Here is a 13,270-nt window from a genome sequence, read left to right on the forward strand (position 1 = left end):
AAAAAAAAAGTGGCCCACATGTTTATTATAATTCATAATTTCCATTTGAGCTTTTGCACTCCCCCTATATGGGACTTTGTTGTGTGACTAAAGTGTTCAGTTTGTGCATTTTGTTCAAGGTCATTTATTTTGATAATTCTTCCAAAAAACGGAAGTCTGTGAAATTGTACTGCCAGTAACGAAGAGTAGAAGTAACGGTAACTCTGTTGAGTTCAGACGACATGGCATAGTTGGCCGTTTAATGAGCGGACATGGTGCATCTGTTTAAAGGGAATTATTTTATTATGGGATGAATTCCTTTATTGTGTGTCGCTGTTAGCATACAAAATAAGCAAAGTAGTCTCGTGATGTAACGTTAGCGTTACGTCGCAGTCTGTTGGATATGTCGTTTAACTTCCCCGTTGTTTTAATTACATTTCAATGAAGCAACAAAGTAAACTACAACAGACCGTCAGCCGAGGCGTACCACCGTTTGCACCGTGACAAAGAGCGTGTCTTCGAAGCTATTGCTAATTAGTGGTCGGGGCCCCAATCACAGGTCACCGTGCAGCGACTTGACTTCACTTCTCGGTACGATGTCGCCCCCCTCAGGCGCGGCACCGCAACTGCATCTAAACGTGAGTTGGCAAAAAAAAAGAAAAAACGGCAACAGCAGGTCACTTCTGAATCAGGACTCATACTCCCAGAATCCACGTTAGTACTGCTTCAGTGGCGTGCCACCTCCGCCCCGCCTCCTCTCCTCCTCCTTACCCGCGGATGGAGTTGTATCCCGGCGAGCGGCGTCCCAACACGTCTTCGTATCCGCTGCCAGCTGCCGTTGCAGCGGGAGGGAGATGGGCAAGAAGGAGAGCATGCTGAAGGATGATGCCAGATGGAAACTGAAGAGGTAAAGGTGTGTGTGTGTGTGTGTGTGTGTGTGTGTGTGTGTGTGTGTGTGTGTGCGCGCGCACTGTCCAGAGGATGGTCACCGTTTCTGTGTGGTTTTTTGTCTGGCGCATCCCTGCTGCCCGATCTGACCATGAGGGGTGTGCCACATCCACTGTTGCCCTCGGGGATGCTGGCTGCCCAGACAGAGCTGTTGATATTGAGAGAAGATGGACTCTTTGGCAGTTGTATTATTCTGTAAGGGCTATTTTCTGGTACATTGTCTCATCATAACCTATTTGTAATCAATGTGTAACAGATCGTTTCAGAGGTGAAATAAGACTCAGGGTTTTTTATTCAGGCTGCAATGAGACTGACAGAGAAGCAGGATGGACACAGGATGGACTCAGATAAATTAAACATGAGCTTAGGTCTCTATAATAAGATAAATGCTACTCATGCCCGTCATAGTTTCCTCTACGCCCCAAGGTGACACCTTCAAATGGCTTGTTGTGTCTGATCAACAGTCATTTCAGGAGCTGAAACCTGCAAATGTTTTGACATTTGTTGCTTGATAATCGATTTACACAACTAATCAGTTGTTAAGAGTGACATTAATTTGCAGCTGATTAGTCACTATTCATACCAGCCAACCATCTCCACAAAAAAATGAAAGAATGGAAGGAAGGAAGGAAGAATCCCACTACTGACACTCAAAGAATACAATGGGGGAAAAAATAGCAGTAGAATAATTTCCTTTTGGTGAAATGCATCAACTTATTGACATTTTTGGATTCCTGCCCAGTGGTTCAGACACAGGACCTTTTAAAATCACTGCAAGGATCTTTCTTGCACGACAACAAAGGTGCGCAGCACCAAATCGTCTGGCGGTTGTTGACTTTGCTACGTTTAATTGGGCAGGAAGTACAAAAATAGTGTGGTTGTAATTATAAATCTCTGCTCTTAGCGCAGCGCAGACCTTTGCTACTTTAACAACGAGGCATACAATCTGTCATTTTATGGATACACGTGAAAGAGCACAGACAACACACACAAAACAACGATTGACGACATTTTTTTCTGTTTAAAAGTATACTGTAAATACAAATAATTTAAAACCCTTGGCTTCAAACTACAGCTGCAAACTTTTTAACTTCAAACTATGAACAATAACAACAGTTTACAGTATACTTAAATAAATATAAAGAAATACAAAACACACGCACACAAACAGAAATATGAGCAAATTTGGCTTCTCTGGCAAAATATGACACCTCTCCTGATTAATTGCATGTCCTGCACAGGAGAAAACCCTCTCAGATGGTGTCGATGAGGCCGGTACACACAGGTATGTATCTGAAGGTGCTTCATCCACCACCAGGCTGCAGGGTCTGGTCCTGATGGGATTGAAGGCAGACTTTTGGAGATCTGGACCTGTTCAGCGATGGAGAGGCACTGCCTTTAGTGGTCGTTGCCTCTCGAACAGCTTCTCTAGGGCTGACTTCTTGGCACACTTGGCACGAAAAATACATTAAAGTAGTTTTTAGACAAACATGCTTCAAAAGAAATGCATTAATTAATAACTAAATTAATTAATAACTAAAATAAATGTGAGGATATTTATTAGTCTTTTTGACGAATTGTATTAATGGAACAGATCTTATACAAATATTGTTTTTACATCACTTTTGTTTTTTTACCTGAACCATGGAGATTCCACAGTGGAAAAAGAATGCAGTCCCAGACCTGTGGAGTTCCTCCACCTGGTCTTTTGTTAAATGAGCCTTCTTTGCCAAAGTGAATGGGGTCACTGTTGAAGCTGGAGAGACAAAACACAAATAATGTTAAATATGTACACGCAACAGAAGCATCACTGCACATGCCATCGCTAGTTTCATTAACATGACACTGACTTGCTATGATGGCAGGTAAAAAATCACCTATCGTTAAGTCCGATTCGTACAAATTCCCCATCGCGTCTCTGCTGCATCCGTCCGGCACGACTCCTGGAGAGACCGTGACATTGAACAGATACAACCTCGCCAGCTGACTGCCAGCTGACTGCCAGCTGACTGCCAGCTGACTGCCAGCTGACTGCCAGCTGACTGCCAGCTGACTGCCAGCTGACTGCCAGCTGATGCAGGCGTCGGAACCATCCCAACATCTGGGTGCAGAGCAGCTAACGCTACGTTAGTGAGCTCATGCACCTATTACTGAAGGTGTTTTTGGTCCAGGGCAGCGGACTTATTCACTTTGAAGAGTTACGGTGTGTGTGTGTGTATCTGTTCTTACTGCACACTCCCCAAAGGCTACTTTCCTTTTATAGCCTCAGACATGTGGAGGGAGGTGTGTGTGTGTTGGAGTGGGTCAGCCTGTGTCAGGGAGTGGCCCACTTCTACAAACATGGCGGCACAGTGGGATGGGTGCCGTGTAACTGTGTGACTAGGTGCCTCCCCTCCCCTCCCCACCCTCATCTGTGGGTGGGGGATGCAACGAGAGGCCGAGAGGAGAGAGAAGCCGAGGGAGAGCCTCGCCAAACCCTCACTCTCTCTCACAACACCGTGAGAGCCACAGGACTCCCGCTGTCTTCCAGCACGCCCACACACACACCAGAGCGAGAGACACTGAGAGTGTGTGTGTGTGAGAGAGAGAGAGAGAGAGAGAGAGGGGGGGGGGGACAGAAAGGAGGGAGAGAGGTGCAACGTGGAGCGCGAGAGGGAGGGGACGTAGCAAAGGACATAAGAGAAAATAAATAAATCCAAATCCTGAACAGAAGGATTTTTGTCTTTTCTCCCGAGGAGCTGCGAATAACCCTCGGAGAAGGATGGCCGAAGGGGGAGAGGGAGAGGAGGAGATCCAGTTCCTGCGAACGGTAAGTCCTGCTCACTTTCCTTTTTTGGGCAACCGGCACTGGAGGAGATGAGGAGTTATGAGAACAGCGAAGAAGATAATTCGATTATTACTTTGCCGAAGAGAAGTGATTCAACTCGTGATCTAAAATTGTCTCATGATCTACCTCGGTGCTCTTCGGTTTCACAGCTCCTCCACTTGTATCACTTTTGCTTTTCTGGCATCGGGTATTTCAGTCAAATCTGTAGTTGCAGTTCTCTGAGCCAAGGCCCGCTTCTGTATATAGTTGACTATTTTTTGCAGTGCCCTGAATGTGCCATGACCTGCTTATCAGTGGCTCTCTTTAAACTTATTTTATTTTAATTTTTTATTTGTGAGCGCAGAAATCTAACCTACATTATCTGGTCGTATTTTGATCATTTTCTCGTTCTGGGCTTAAGGATAGATGACGTTTATGCGTGCATAAATGTGTGTGTGTGTGTGTGTGTGTGTGTGTGAGAGAGAGAGAGAGAGAGAGAGAGAGAGAGAGCCCAGATAGATGGACAGGGGCTGGTGCATCTGTTAGCATCGTTATCTATTTTTATCTGAGGAAAGTAGAGCCTGTCAGTGTGGGGCGAGGCGGCAGAGCAACATGCTGCCCAGGGCCTGCAGCGGACAGCTGGCCGAAGGCCACGCGTCTCTCTCCGGGAGAAGCCGACACACACGGTCACAGTGGAGACGTTTCCTCTTCACGGTGTCCAACTCGACGGGGGAGGACCCTGACAAAATGACGTAAAACTGCTGAATTCAAGTTGAACTGATTATATATTTCTTTATACATTTTTCCCCATGCATTTGAATTCATAATCAACCACCTTTTGAACCCTAAAAAAAGACGATTAGGAGGAACTCTTTTTATTATTATTATTATTGACACCAGTAATCACCTCAAATTCCAGCTTGAGCTCCACGATATGTTTGAAATTATTATCAAAAGAATATCAGTATGATAATTAAGTGTTATAATTAAGTAAATTTGACTTTTCTGTCGTTATTCATTGCATCAGACGGACCTCTTTGACTATATACAACTGAAACTTCAATTGTGTTGGTTTTTAATGAAACTTTTCTTGAAATCAAGGATTTAGTCCAAACATTTGATTGATGTTTGATTGACATGATACACTTCCAATGAAAGCAGACATGCAACGGCAATCTCATCCCCTCAAGAGACTCATCTCTGCATCGACAACAACCCCCACGGTGAAATGTATTTCTGTTAGTGCGTCGCTCTACTTCTAGTTAGCTGTGAAATAATAATCCAGGCTCAACAAAGCCCTGACCGCCAGCTCCATGTCAGCTCATAGGCTCCCCAATACGCCGTTGCAGAGCCGTCGCTTTCCGTTAGGAAACGATAAACAGTGTTTTCTCCTCCTCACAAAGAGACGCTTTGAATGCCCTCAGCGGGTTTGTCCTTTTGGCGACAATGAAACTATTAGACACCAAACACTTCAAAAGGAAAAAAACAATGCAGCTACAGGTGAATTATTAATGACTCGTGCACTTCAATGGCTTTATCTTTGACACCGGCGCTGCCGGGAGTCAGGGGTTCAATCCCCACCGGGAGACAAGGGGCTAACAATGTAAGCCATCACGGTGCTGTGACAATCTTTAAGCGTCCATCTTTTAATTAGAGGCCAGTGATGGGAGGCATTGTGTGAGTCAGCTGTTTTTTTTCTTTCTCGTGGTTAAGTTGGAGAAGCTGTTACATCATCTGGACCAGCCCGGGCCTGGAGTCATACATTCTCCTGGTATCGACTGTTTACAACTGTTATAATGCGTATGCCCAGGTTCAACCGGGGTTTAGTTCCGCCCCTCAGCATTTTTTCTCTAGAGGTCATTAATATATATTAATTAATTAATTATTAATTAATTATTTTGGTTGTTAAATCCCTTCAGTCCCATCGCCAGGCTCTTGAGTGTAATGACGCAACAAGCACACACACTCTACAGTAGGTTATTCGGGCTTGCCCTCCTCCCCTGTCATAGTAGTTACCTCCAATTTGAGAAAGTCGTTGTTGTCTATTTGAGGAAGAAGCTACAAATAACAATAATATTAGCACCGTAATCCTGTCAATTCTTTTATTTTTGATGTTTTTTTTCTCTGTTATGCCACTTGTTTTTCATCCCTGCTGGGAATCCTCCAAATCAGTTGAAAGCCTGTGTGTGAGTTTGGGACTACAAGGCGAGGTGGTTGGGATCCTTTAAATGCTGAATCCTGCTGGGCCTGGCAGATGGGGAAAGATGTTCTGCGTTTCGCTCTTCTCCCCCCGCACACCTCCAGTAATCGTTTTTTCACATCGCAAAAGGCCACTCACAGATTACTCAGCAGTGCTGCTCCAGTCTATTCTGGGTTTCATTGTGTTATTCTGATACAACCCGGGGCCCGTGACTCACACAGCGCTGTTGTGTGACTCAAAGAGTTGTACGGTCCACACACACCAGCTGGTGGGGCTTAGGCCTGGCCTACTGTACAGTAGCAGGTAACTTCCATGTTGAACAACAGGTATCTGATCATCAACCTCCTCTTTAAAAAAAAAAACTAAAACAAACTACGTGCGAGCCTTTCAGCCCCCACCTCAGCTGTCAAAGGATGCGCTGAGCTTGCAGTATCCAGCAGTCTTACCTTTAGGAACAGTGACACAGACAACTGAAACACACCAGCGTCTACACCAGGTAACCCAGAGTTCAGACAACGACACCGCTTCCTAAAAGCGTTGTCACTGTTTCGCGAATGCCACACAACGTGGTGTGAACCACGCGGCCGAGAGACTGTTCGAGGAGTATTTCAAGATCCTTTTTTTAGCCTGCCACTATAAAGAGCGCACACTCTGGAGGGAGAAACCAGAAGAGTCGGTGTCCTACTTGCCAGCATCCTTCGGGAGAAGCGGCGGTGTGTGTGTGTGTGTGTTAGTGTGTGTGCTCGTCCCCGGTGCTTGTCAAGCGAACACGAGATCTTTTTCGTTGTTGTGACCGTCAAGTGACAGAATGTTTGCAGGAGGCACTGATTTGGTGATTTGCAGGTTAAAAAGGTGTGTTGTAATAACTTTTAGACAGCTGTATCTCAATCATCAACTCATTTCTAGCGAGACGTAATGGAGACAAGCAGACGGAAATGAACAATTCAGTGCTCACTGGGGAGGATCTATGTTGTGGGCAGGATTGTACAATTTGAGAGGTTTCATGTTGTTGTTGTTGTTGTTTTTTACTTTAACTATGCCTTCAATTCATAGACAGTAGAGGCCGCATGGGGGAAGTTGTGGTTAGAGGGTGCCTGTTTTCAACGGTGACTTTTTAGGTGGTGCTTTCTAGAGTTGGGGCCAGTTGTTCGTTCAGCTCCAAGTTGGTACAATACCCACATTTATGAAGCTCCGTGCTTTGATTGGCAATGAGCGAATTAAGTCATTTTGAAAGGAAGTGTGTAATTTATTAGGTGAAAAACCTTTTGAGTGTTTGTACATACTGTATATTCAACAATTTAATTCTCGAATGTAGTGAAGTTTAAACATAAAAAGACTGAATAAGGTATTTGAAAGGATTCTGATTGGATGAGTGAATTCAACACTTAGATGATGAAACCTACCGAATGACCGGCCTCACGTGACGATGATGATGTAAAAAGTGTTTCCTCTCTCCAGCTCTCTTTCACTTTAATCATCCATAATAGAAGTTATTGAGGGAATTAACAGAGTGAAGAAAGTTGTTTGTGTTTTTGTTGTTGTTCAGAATGAACATATATTTTAACCAAATAGTGAATCAGCAAACAAATCAAATAGATTCAATCTGATACAAAAACTTCAGGGATCAGTCCGATCAGCTGCAGCGTCCAATCAAATAACTGATGAACAATAAGGGGGCGTGTCGGCCGCTAAAACACTTCCTGGAAGGCTGCTCTCGTGCATCCTCGATGACTCCTCAGAGGTCCCTCCTTGCTCCTTGCTCCTCTTTCCTCAGAGCAGAAATAAGGGGTTTGGGACAGCTGTCAATATGGCGGTGCAGAACCACTTCCGGTTTAAGCAGAGGAGCAAGGAAATACAAATAAGATACTTGGTATGTATAACACAGTTGCTTGTCTGCCTGTGAGCGGATTGGTTTCTTCAACTGGTCATGAAGTTGTTGAACATGTCCTTGTTTGGGTTCTTCTCCTGCTGCCTCTCTCAGTCAGCGGCCTGGTATCATCAAAAGGTAACAAAAGCAGGTTGTACAACCTGGAGGCAATAGAAATGCTCTGCATTCACCTTTAAACTCCACCTTTAACCCCTCTTTTCATCACTCGCTCTTCTCTTTGGGGGTGCTGATTTTTCAATTCGACAGTTGAGATGACACTGACAGCTACATATTTCATTTGGTTATACTGCTGCCTATTTCTGCTAAGCCATTGAGTCCACCTTCCTTATCCCAAGGCCTTTGTCCCCTCTCGTTCTTTAACACACACATGTACACACATTCAGTGCAATCATCAGGCAGCAGATGAGGGACGGGGGGTGGGGGGTTGAGGGGTTGAGGGGCTGAGCAAAACAGGGCTTTAGAAGTGCTGAGCTCAGGAGATGAACACGTCTGCAGCAGGGCCACACACACACACACACACACACAGCACCTGCTAGTCGGCCTGCTTTGGTCACAACAGTGTACACAATAAACAGGTGGTCTGCTCTCTCCGGCACGAGACACAAACACAGACAGAGAGAGGGGGAGATCCTGCAGAAGTGTGATGCAACGTGTATGCGTGCGTTAACTGGTTGGACGGACATTGAATAGTTTAAAATACACGTGTTTTGGATGTATTAATCTTATGCAATCTAAACATCAAATCCATATAAATGTGTGCCATCATAATCGTTGCCTATTCTATTAATACTTTTTCATTTTGTATTCAGGAGTTAATGGAAGACAACTTTCTGAAACAAACAGCTCGGTGTGCACAATGGCTGGCAGGGATCGATGTGATTAGTTGTAAATGCAAAACCACTGGCATTGGTCCCTTTACATTTGTATTTGTTAAAGAGCCTTTTAGAAGCTAACACAGCATAAAGTGTGTCGGAACTAAACGAGAATGTGTGAGTTGTTCCAGAAAGGAGAAATAATTTGAGGCCGTTTGGTTTGAGGCACTATCTAACAATATGGTCTTGTTGATGAAGACGTTTGAGCGAAGGCTGAGATGAAGATGAAGATGAACTCTGTGTGCTTTGTGGACTTCAAGAGAGGTTTAAGGATCAGCCTTTTGTAGTTAACTGGGCAAACGTAAACAAGATTTTAACCCTGTTTTCTCAGGCTGTTAAGCTTCCTTTGGACTATGGGATGTTGCTCGTCTTGCACAATACATCCATCTGCATTTTAACTGCTTTTTGGATTACACATCAGGCCTGCAATGTACTTTGCTCACTTGTTAGGCAAATATTTCTTCTGTTTTTTTTAGAGGAACTTATTTTGGATTGAGGCCAGCTAAAATAATGTCTTTACACCAGTGTCGTCCTTTAAATTGCGACTGTCTGTCAATTCAATTCAATTCAATTCAGTTTATTTTGTATAGCCCAATATCACAAATTACAAATTTGCCTCAGAGGGCTTTACAATCTGTACACATACAACATCCCTGTCCCAGGACCTCACATCGGATCAGGAAAAACTCCCCAAAAATAACCTTTCACAGGGAAAAAAGTGAAGAAACCTTCAGGAGAGCAACAGAGGAGGATCCCTCTCCCCGGATGGACAGAAGCAATAGATGTCATGTGTACAGAATGAACAGAGTTACAGAGTTACATAAACACATTACATGAATATGACAATGTATGAATGGAACTCCAATCCATGAAACAGAAGGAGGTAGAGAGGAGGGGGGGCGGGGCGATCAGCAGGGCCAACGCGAGACCGGTTCACCAGGCATCAGACACCTCCAGGTCCAATGGACCCTATGAGACGTGAAGTCACAAAGACTCCGGGGAGGAAGCAGAGTTAATAAGGTGCAATGGAGAGATGTAAATTCATCCATAAGGAGAGAGAGAAGAGGAGATAGGTGCTCAGTGTATCCTAAAACATCCCCCAGCAGCCTATAAGCCTATAGCAGCATATCAAGGGGCTCGACCAGGGCAAACCTGATTCAGCCCTAACTATAAGCACTATCAAACAGGAAAGTCTTAAGTCTATTCTTGAATGAGGTGACTGTGTCTGCCTCCTGAACTGAAAGTGGAAGCTGGTTCCATAAAAGAGGAGCTTGATAACTGAAGGCTCTTGCTCCCATCCTACTTTTTAGGACTCTAGGAACCACAAGTAGCCCCGCATTTAGTGAGCGGAGCTCTCTAGTGGGGCAATATGGTACTACAAGCTCCTTAAGATATGATGGTGCATCACCAATCAAGGCTTTGTAGGTGAGGAGAAGAATTTTAAATGTGATTCTTGATTTTACAGGGAGCCAGTGCAGAGCAGCTAATACAGGAGTAATGTGATCTCTTTTCTTAGTTTTTGTGAGTACACGAGCTGCAGCATTCTGGATCAACTGGAGGGATTTAAGAGACTTATTAGAGCAGCCTGATAATAAGGAGTTGCAGTAATCTAGTCTGGAAGTAACAAACGCATGAACCAGCTTTTCTGCATCTTTTTGAGACAAGATGTGCCTGATTTTTTAAAATGTTACGTAGATGAAAAAATGCAATCCTTGAGATTTGCTTAACGTGGGAGTTAAAGGACAAGTCTCGGTCAAAGATAACGCCGAGATTCTTTACAGTGGTGTTGGATGCCAGGGCAATGCCATCTACAGAAACCACATCACCAGATAATTGATCTCTGAGGTGTTTAGGGCCCAGTAAAATAACTTCAGTTTTGTGTGAGATTAACATCAGGCAGTTGCAGGTCATCCATATTTTTATGTCTTTAAGACATTCTTGAATTTTAGCGAGCTGGTTGGTCTCTTCTGGTTTGATCGATAGATATAATTGAGTATCATCTGCATAGCAATGAAAGTTTATGCAGTGTTTCCTGATAATATTGCCCACAGGAAGCATATATAAGGTAAATAAAATTGGTCCAAGCACAGAACCTTGTGGAACTCCGTGATTAACATTGGTGGTCATCGAGGCTTCATCGTTTACAAATACAAATTGAGATCAATCTGATAAATAGGATTTAAACCAACTTAGTGCGGTACCTGAAATGCCAATCGACTGATCCAGTCTCTGTAATAGGATGTCATGGTCAATGGTGTCGAACGCAGCACTAAGGTCTAATAATACCAGTATGGAGATGAGTCCTTTATCTGATGCAATTAGGAGGTCATTTGTAATCTTCACCAGTGCTGTCTCTGTGCTGTGGTGTTTTCTAAATCCTGACTGAAACTCCTCAAATAAACTATTCTGATGTAGAAAGTCACACAACTGATTTGCGACTTCATTCTCAAGGATCTTAGAGAGGAAGGGAAGGTTAGAGATGGGTCTGTAGTTAGCCAACACCTCTGGATTAAGAGTGGGCTTTTTCAGGAATGGTTTAATTACAGCTACTTTGAAGGAATGTGGAACATGGCCTGTTAGAAAAGACACACTAACAATATCCAGCAGAGAGGTGCCAATTCGTGAAAGTTTGCTTTAGTTTGCGGGTCTGAGGGTTATACCAGGGAGCAAACCTCCTTTGCCTCACTGTCTTTTTCTTCAGGGGGGCTATCAAGTCTAGTGTCATTCTCAGTGAGCCTGTAGCACTATCGACAAGATGATCAATCTGGGACGGACTAAAGTTAGCACAGGAGTCCTCCGTCACATTGAGACGTGGTATTGAATCAAATGCAGAAGGAATTGCTTCTTTAAATTTAGCTACAGCACTGTCAGTTAGACATCTGGTGTAGAAACTTTTGACTAACGATGTACACTCCGGGAGTATAAACTCAAAAGTTATGAGGTAATGGTCTGACAGAAGAGGGTTCTGTGGGAAGACCTCCAAATGCTCAATGTCAATGCCATATGCAAGAACAAGGTCGAGGGTGTGGCCAAAGCAGTGAGTGGGTTTCTGTACTCTCTGACAGAAGCCAATCGAGTCCAACAATGAGATAAATTCAGCACTAAGGCAATCATTATCAATATCCACATGAATATTAAAATCTCCTACAATAATAACTTTATCAGTTTTAAGGACTAAACTTGATAAAAACTCTGAAAATTCAGATATAAATTCTGAATATGGACCTGGTGGCCGGTACAGTATAACAAATAGAATTGGCTGTAATGTTTTACAGGTTGGATGTGAAAGACTAAGAACAAGGCTTTCAAATGAGTAGTAGTTTAGTTTAGGTTTAGGATTCATTAATAGGCTTGAGTCAAAGATGGCTGCTACTCCACCTCCTCGGGCGGTGCCTCGAGGAATGTGAGTATTAATATGACTTGGAGGAGTTGATTCATTTAGGCTGACATATTCTTCATGGCTCAGCCAGGTTTCAGTAAGACACAATAAATAAATGTGATTGTCTGATATTAAATCATTTACTAATACAGCTTTAGATGACAGAGATCTAATATTTAGGAGTCCACATTTAATTATCCTGTTTTGTTGCACTGTTGCACTAGTGCCCGCTCTGGCCCCCGGGATGCATATGACTTTGGTCCCTGGCTTCGCTATCTTCACGTTTCTGACTATGGAGCTACCTATAACCAGAGTGGGTTTTTCAGAGGGTGGGTCACTGAGTGGGGAAAACTGGTTCGAAACGTGAAGATGTTGGCGGTGCTCAGTGGGCTTCTGTTCAGAGGCTAACGCTAAAGGCTCCAGACTTATTGTCTTTTCAAAAGACAGGCGGCGTAGTGTTTGATGTGTGCTTGTGTGTAGTAGCAGCTTAACTGAGCCGGAGGGGAAGGAAGCCCGTGTTTGTTGGCTGTCAAAACGATGTGTGTCAATGAAATTTAATATTAGTGTTTCTTCCAATCTGATTTGTGAATATCACCGTTTAATCCGAGAGGACCCAGTAACGCGTAAAATCGTAAAATATGGGAACGTATTCAGGCTATTTTGTAGATATTTCCTGGCCACCGATTAAAGGAGTTTTGGGATATTTTGCATACACTCCAGTGTTGCTGAAACTTGTAACACAATAAACTTTAAGAGACTTTAAAAAAAGTGTAATTCGTTCTTTAATTTCACCACTTCAGTCACTCAAAAAGTGATCTGCTTTTTTGTGGGAAGCGATCGGCTGATTTCTTTTTTTTTGCCCACCGAACGTGGAATCTAGCCATAATCTAAGCATCCATGTTTTCCTGTGCTCAATGCCCTCCCTCCCTGTGAGCGAGAGAGTGCTCTTTCTCCGAGCGAGAGCTCCAAGTATCGGCTGGTCAGCAGAAGGAGGGAATGTGATAGTGACAGGTGCAGCCCCCTAAAATAGGAGAGGAGCCGAGGGGGAAGGCCCAGGCAGAGGTAATGGGAGAGAAAAGAGGGCCGCAAACGAGAGGAGCACAGAGAGATGACAGAGAACATCAAACGGCACAAAGATATAGCCTATGCTGTTTTGTCCAATTGTATGGGTATTTATTAATGACATCATTGTTGTTTC

The 13,270-nt window shown here is 43.8% G+C and overlaps 1 protein-coding gene across 1 annotated transcript in view; it reads left to right on the forward strand.

The window, feature by feature from the left end:
* The first annotated feature begins 699 nt into the window (after positions 1–699).
* The window catches only part of ryr1b (ryanodine receptor 1b (skeletal)), a 70,885-nt gene continuing 58,314 nt past the window's right edge, over positions 700–13,270 (forward strand). The window contains exons 1-2 of the mRNA XM_034548380.1: positions 700–886; positions 3,663–3,736. Of these exons, the coding sequence (XP_034404271.1) occupies positions 3,689–3,736 (48 nt within the window). The 5' untranslated portion in view covers positions 700–886; positions 3,663–3,688. The remainder of the gene's footprint in view (positions 887–3,662; positions 3,737–13,270) is intronic.

This window comes from Cyclopterus lumpus, chromosome 13, assembly GCF_009769545.1.
Source record: "Cyclopterus lumpus isolate fCycLum1 chromosome 13, fCycLum1.pri, whole genome shotgun sequence".
NCBI lineage: Eukaryota > Metazoa > Chordata > Actinopteri > Perciformes > Cyclopteridae > Cyclopterus > Cyclopterus lumpus.